At 49.3% G+C, this 7,500-nt stretch overlaps 1 protein-coding gene across 1 annotated transcript in view; it reads right to left on the minus strand.

Annotated features, from left to right (window-relative positions):
- LOC115354425 (MAM domain-containing glycosylphosphatidylinositol anchor protein 2-like) overlaps window positions 1-7,500 on the minus strand; it is a 106,860-nt gene that overhangs the window by 6,503 nt on the left and 92,857 nt on the right. Inside the window, exons 11-13 of the mRNA XM_030044820.1 lie at window positions 4,521-4,734; window positions 3,035-3,103; window positions 134-947 (exon numbers count right to left, since the gene is read on the minus strand). Of these exons, the coding sequence (XP_029900680.1) occupies window positions 134-947; window positions 3,035-3,103; window positions 4,521-4,734 (1,097 nt within the window). The remainder of the gene's footprint in view (window positions 1-133; window positions 948-3,034; window positions 3,104-4,520; window positions 4,735-7,500) is intronic.

The following is a 7,500-nucleotide window of genomic DNA, read 5'->3' on the forward strand; positions in this document are numbered from 1 at the left end:
ACCAACAAACCACTGTAATCTAATTACTGAAACTATACAGAACCAACATTCTGCTGTAATCTGATTACCGTAAATATATAGAACCAACAAACCACTGTAATCTGATTATTGTAAATGTACAGAACCAACACACCGCTGTAATCTGAGGGTCTTGCTCTGTGTGAATGGATATGAGCGGCAGCTGTAATCTGGCTGCTGTGCATGCGTGGGGCTGTAATCTGGCTGCTGCAGATGAGTGGGACTGTAATCTGGCAGCTGTAGATGCGTGGGACTGTAATCTGGCAGCTGTGGATGCGTGGGGCTGTAATCTGGCAGCTGTGGATGAGTGGGGCTGTAATCTGTCTGCTGTAGATGCGTGGGGCTGTAATCTGGCTGCTGCAGATGCGTGGGGCTGTAATCTGGCTGCTGCAGATGAGTGGGACTGTAATCTGGCAGCTGTGGATGTGTGGGGCTGTAATCTGGCAGCTGTGGATGAGTGGGGCTGTAATCTGTCTGATGTAGATGCGTGGGGCTGTAATCTGGCTGCTGCGGATGCGTGCGGCTGTAATCTGGTTGATGTGGATGCATGGGGCTGTAATCTGGCAGCCGTGGATGTGTGGGGCTGTAATCTGGCAGCCGTGGATGTGTGGGGCTGTAATCTGGCAGCTGCGGATGTGTGGGGCTGTAATCTGGCAGCCGTAGATGCGTGGGGCTGTAATCTGGCTGCTGCAGATGCGTGGGGCTGTAATCTGGCTGCTGCAGATGCGTGGGGCTGTAATCTGGCTGACAGCGTGTCGTGCCGGTGGGAGAGCCGAGCGCTGCCTGACTTCTCTGTTTATCTGTCAGAAGTGACAGAGGAGCTGATGAAACGTTCTCTCTGAACTTGGCCTCCTCCTCTGTGTTTGGTTTGTCTGCCCACATGAAGCGCTCGCTTTGTTCGGTGGAGGGACTTAATCTGCGGCTTGCTGCTGGAGTCACGCAGGGGCAGGAGCAGGAGCAGGAGCAGGAGCAAGAGCAGGAGCAGGAGCAGGAACAGGAACAGGAGCAGGAACAGGAGCAGGAGCAGGAGCAGGAGCAGGAGCAGGAGCAGGAGCAGGAGCAGGAGCAGGGGCAGGAGCAGGGGCAGGAGCAGGAGCAGGAGCAGGAGCAGGAGCAGGGGCAGGGGCAGGGGCAGGGGCAGGGGCAGGGGCAGGAGCAGGAGCAGGAGCAGGAGCAGGTTGGAGGGGGTTTGCCGACGCTCGTCTGTCAAAAACTCACAATGGCACTGACAGAGAAAACCCCTCCAAAGCAGAGCTAATATTTGGTAGCACTTTTCTTTCCTCCGTTCTGGTTTTGCGTTTTGCTCCTCGGCGCCGCCGCTCGCCTCCTGCCGAGCGTCTTCATGTCAGCCTGTCTCGCTTTGTCAGCTTGATTTCTTTCTTTTTGTGTTTTTCTCTCTGACATCTCTCTTTGCAGCCGTGCTTTTAGATTCCCGTCAGGATGTCTTTGTCTCGCCTGAACAGCTCCATTTCGTTTCTTCTTCTTCCTTTTTTTTTCTTATCCCAGTGATTTTTTTTTTTTTTTTTATCAATTGTTGAAATAAAATGAGGCGCAGCGCGGAGGAAAAACAGCAGCGTGGCAGCTCATCGGCAAAAAAGACAGACGGCACAAACACTGCATGCAAAAAAAATACATTTATGAATAATATATCCTGGATGACCTATTTAAAAATGTAATTATGATATTTTTAGCTTGGATGAGCACAGGTATTTCAAAATATTACTAAATAATACATGAATAATGTGTCCGAGGATTAGCCCTTTTCAAAATAGAAGTAATGAATTCATGAAAAATATATAACATAAGGGACGACGGGAGATTTACTGCTGCTGATGAACAGAGGCAAATGTAAACCTTCAACACGGGTCAGGCGACACGGGACGCTGCGACCGCCGAATTTATTATTTATTTATTTATTTATTTATTTAGTAGTTATTTAGTTTGAGGAAAAATACAAACAAAGGAACCTACAAGGAACTGAATTAATAAATGTCATTCAAAAAATAGACAGACAGACAGACAGATACACTATATTGCCAAACGTATTCCCTCAGCTCTCCAAATCACTGACTTCAGGTGGTCCAGTCACTTCCATGGCCACAGGTGTGTAAAATCCAGCACCTGGGCAAGCAGACTGCCTCTACAAACATCTGTGAAAGGATGGGTCGCTCTCAGGAGCTCAGTGGACTCCAGCGTGGTGCCGTGACAGGACGCCACCTGTGCAAGAAGTCCAGTCGTGAAATTTCCTCACTACTAAATATTTCAAAGTGAAAATATAACAAAGTGGAAGCGACTGGGAAAGACAGCAACTCAGTGAGGCGCAGAGTGTGCAGAGGTCACCAACTGTCTGCAGAGTCAGCAGCTCCAGACCTCCCAACTTCATGTGATCTTCAGATTAGCTCAGATTAGCTCAGATTAGCGCAGAGAGCTTCATGGAGTGGGTTTCCACGGCCGAGCAGCTGCATCCAAGCCTCACATCACCAAGAGCAATGCAAAGCGTCAGATGCAGCGGTGTGAAGCATGCCGCCCGTGTTCTCTGGAGTGACCAATCACGCTTCTCCGTCTGGCAATCTGATGGACGAGTCTGGGTTTGGTGGTTGCCAGGGGAACGGTACTTGTCTGACTGCATTGTGCCAAGTGTAAAGTTTGGTGGAGGGGGGGTTATGGTGTGGGCTTGTTTTTCGGGAGCTGGGCTCGGCCTCTTAGTTCCAGTGAAAGGAACTCTTAATGCTTCAGCTCACCGAGACATTTTGGACAATTTCATGCTCCCGACTTTGTGGGACCAGTTTGGAGACGCCCCTTCCTGTCCCAACATGACTGAGCCCCAGAGCACAGAGCAGCTCCATAAAGACGTGGAGGAGCCAGTTTAGTGTGGAAGAACTGGACCGGCCTGCACAGAGTCCAGACCTCAACCCCACAGAACACCTTTAGGATGAATCAGACTGAGAGCCAGACCTTCTGTCCAACATCAGAGTCTCACCTCACAGATCACAGCACCTCTGGAGGATCAACCCACCTGAACCTGTGGAGAGCCTGGAGCAGCTGGAGCTGTTAGAGCTGCAAAGGGCCCACATCACATTAGATCCTGTGGTTTAAGAACGAGATGTCACTCACACTCATGTGTGTGAAGGCAGACGAGCAAATACTTTTGGCAATATAGTGGAGATAGATAGATAGATAGATGGACAGATAGATAGATGGATAGATAGATGGATAGATGGATAGATAGATAGATAGATAGATAGATAGATAGATGGATAGATAGATAGATAGATGGATGACAGTGAAGGTCTTACTTTAGCCAGCAGGGGGCTCTGTGACTGTGTGAATAATTAAACAAGATGACAGACCAGGAAAAAGATCACACTGAGAGAACACACACACACACACACACACACACACTCACACAGACGCACACACACACACACACACACACACACTCACACACACACTGACAGTGAATCCATCAGAAAGGTAAAGTCATTAAAACAAAGTCAGTGTGACTCAGCGGGCTGGACGGACGCACAAGGTCACAGGTCTGAGTCCTCACACACACACACGCACACATGCACACACACACACACACACACACACACACACACACACACACACACACACAGAGTCTGCCAGGCTGTACATTTCCATCTGTAAGTCTGGTTGGGATCAGCTCGATGCTGTGTGTGTGTGTGTGTGTGTGTGTGTGTGTGTGTGTGTTCAGTTTGTGGAAGTGTGTTTACAGTCGGCGTGAGATCCAGCCAATAGGAGCTCTGGATTAACGTGATGCGGGTGCTGCATCGTAATCTGCTGTCCGAACGTTTGATGAGAAATGAGCAGAGCGGGGCGGGCTCACGCTTCACATGGAGCGATGTGATTGGACGGGACACAGGACTAACCGTCACCGGCCAATCAGAACACAGAACGGCACGAGTGAGCCTTGTTTATTTTTGTGACCACCGAGGTCACCTGGGACTCGCCGTCACCTGGGCTCCTCATGAAGCCGTGAAGTTCAGGTGTTAGTTTTGGTCTCCGTGTCACCTGAGCAGCTCCACCTGGAGCCGCTCCTCTAAGCCCCTCCCACCCCCTGATGATTGGCTGTTTGAGTCTCATTCAGAGATCTGTATATTTATTTGATCAGAATCATAAAAACGTGATCGTGATTCTCAGGAGGAGAATTCAATTATGAAAAAGTGAAATTATAATAATGTGAAGCAGAAATTTGTAATAAATAAATGAATAAATAAATAAATGAATGTAATATTACAAGGAAAATTTTTCCCCTTGTATAAAAATGAGCAGTGGGTTATGTTCTGTGTTATTATAACAGACTGTGTGAATAACTTTGTTTATGAGGTGTGTGTTTAACGTTTCCATTTGTTATGTTTTGTGATGACGACGTCATGATGTTTGCATATTCCTCGTTTCCTCAGTTTCTGTAAACTCTGAGTCGTTTGTGTGTTTTGATGAGATGAAACCGAGCTGAGGTGGAAAATGAGCCGTCTGACTGGACGGGTGGCTGGTGATGTCACGGGGGGCGGTACCGCTGTAGGTGATGATGCGCTCAGTGGCGTCGCCCTCGCCGTAGCGGGTGATGGGCGTCAGGCGGACCAGGTAGGACTCGGGCTTGATGAGCTCGGTCAGGTTGTAGGTGAGCAGCTCCCCCTTCTGGATGTTCATCTCCATGGGAATCTCCTGCTCCCACCACCGGGACTGACCCACCTGAGGGAGAGAGAGAGAGACACAGGGAGGGTCGAGCGAGGTCGACTGTGAACTGCAGAGAGAGAGAGAGAGAGAGAGAGAGAGAGAGAGAGAGAGACAGGGAGGGTCGAGAGAGGTCGACTGTGAACTGCAGAGAGAGAGAGATAGAGAGAGAGCGAGAGAGAGACAGGGAGGGTCGAGCGAGGTCGACTGAACTGCAGAGAGAGAGAGAGAGAGAGAGACAGGGAGGGTCGAGAGAGGTCGACTGTGAACTGCAGAGAGAGAGAGATAGAGAGAGAGCGAGAGAGAGACAGGGAGGGTCGAGCGAGGTCGACTGAACTGCAGAGAGAGAGAGAGAGAGAGAGACAGGGAGGGTCGAGAGAGGTCGACTGTGAACTGCAGAGAGAGAGAGAGAGAGAGAGAGAGACAGCGAGGGTCAAGCGAGGTAGACTGTGAACTGCAGAGAGAGAGAGAGAGGGGGTCGAGAGAGGTCGACTGTGAACTGCAGAGAGAGAGAGAGAGAGAGAGAGAGGGTCGAGCGAGGTAGACTGTGAACTGCAGAGAGAGAGAGAGAGAGAGAGAGAGAGAGACAGGGAGGGTCGAGCGAGGTCGACTGTGAACTGCAGAGAGAGAGAGAGAGAGAGAGAGAGAGAGACAGGGAGGGTCGAGCGAGGTAGACTGTGAATGGAGAGAGAGCAGATGTACCCCAAGGAAAAGTTTAGCAAAGGTTTTGACTCACACACACACACACACACACACACACACACACACACACACACAGCCGGTTATCAGATCCTGTGTGTGTGTGTGTGTGTGTGTGTGTGTGTGTGTGTGTGTGTGTGTGTGTGTGTGTGTGTGTGTAAATGTGAATGTTGAGTGCCGGAGCTGCTTCTGTCTGAATCACACAGACTTTTAATTTGTAATCAGAAAACACAGTCAGCTGTCCGGAGCCGGCAGCCAATCAGAGCAGAGGAGGCTCAGCTGAGAGACCCCTCCTCCTTTATTTGATTTGATTTCATTATGTTTTATTTTATTTTATTTTATTTTATTTTATTTTATTTTATTTTATTTTGTTGTTGTTTGCTGTCCAGGCCTGGAGGAGAGCGGCTCTCTGCTGAGTGACCTCTTCTAGTTTGATTTTAGTTAATTTTTTATTAATTTTTGCTCGTCATTCTCCTTTTCTCTACATTTCCTCTCTCTCTCTCTCTCTCTCTCTCTCTCTCCCTCTCTCTCTCTCTCTCTCTCTGTCTCTCTCTCTCTGCAGCCAGGCTGGACAGCATGAATGAAAAGTGAGGCAGGTTACCATGGCAACAAGCTCTCCTCCTCCTCTCAGCAAGACTGCAGGGCCCTCAGGTATTCACACACACACACACACACACACACACACACACACACACAGATTAGTCAGAGCAGTGAGCTGGTTTATGTGTCAGGACTCGACGCAGCAGAAACACACTGTACGTGCTGCGTGTGTGTGTGTGTGTGTGTGTGTGTGTGTGTGTGTGTGTTCACACTGCGGGCTGGGGTGACCCACATGACTGTGACACAGATCTGGTTCAGTCAGATCAGTCACATGGATCAGTGATGAAGCGCTGATGTCACAGGAATCAAAATTCAGGCCCGACGACGACCACGACACGGCGGCTCGATGCCAAGCGTTGAGCGTTTCCTACACAACCACCACGCCAGGCCAGGCCAGGCCAGGCCACGCCACGCCACGCCACACCAGGCCACGCCACTCCATGCCACGCCACGCCACGCCACGCCACGCCACGCCACGCCAGGCCACGCCACGCCAGGCCACGCCAGGCCACGCCACGCCACGCCAGGCCACGCCAGGCCACGCCAGGCCACGCCACGCCACGCCACGCCAGGCCACGCCACGCCACGCCATGCCATGCCACGCCACGCCACGCCACGCCACACAGACTCGGTGTTGAACTGCTGGCGAGAGGCGTCTGAGCAAACTGACCTGATTTCTTCTTCTTCTTCTTCTTTTTTTTTTTTTTTAAATACATTTACTAACATTTCCCATTTTTTAACATTGAACATTTTTTATCTGAATTGTCTGATAAGTTTCTCTTTGCTTTGTCGATCGATCGGTTGATTGTTGGGTGCAACTTTCAACACAGGAATATTTGTAATCCGTCAGTTTGGAGCCCACACACGGAGGAAGGCGGGGTTACATACACAAACAGTGAAATATGTAGAAACAATGAAAGGACATAAAAACAATAAAATATGTAAAAGCACAGAATAAAAGAACAGAACAAAGGAAGCGTGACGGCTCAAATCAGCGTTGAAAAAGATGATTTTTCAGTCGTGGTTTATTTCAGGAGCAGCTCCTCCGGCCTCGGGGAGGAACCAGGTAAAAACGTCTTCGCTGACGATTCTCCTGTTTATGTGACAGTTTGTGTTTTAAAAAGCAGCAGCAGAGGATCTGAGAGGCTGTGAGGGATTAGAAAACCATGAAGAGCCTGGAGCCTGGTGTTTTCATATTCTCGTTCCCCAGGGGGTTCTGGATAATTGAGGTTCTGTGCATCAGGATGAGGGGGTTTATCTCCACGACTGAATACATCAAGGCTGAAAAAAAAAAAGGATGTTACTGAAATTTTTACTTCAAGTTTTTAAATCATCAAGGTTTGTTTTTTATTATTGGAGGAAACAGACTTATTCCGTCTTTATGTCACGACTGGTGGTTGCTACTATAAATTTGCCTCGTCAGTGTGTAATTTGTTGTAATCTCATCCTCTGCGGCGTGTTATTCCCCGGGTGGAGGCGTCAGGA

Source organism: Myripristis murdjan, chromosome 22 (assembly GCF_902150065.1).
Source record: "Myripristis murdjan chromosome 22, fMyrMur1.1, whole genome shotgun sequence".
Lineage (NCBI taxonomy): Eukaryota > Metazoa > Chordata > Actinopteri > Holocentriformes > Holocentridae > Myripristis > Myripristis murdjan.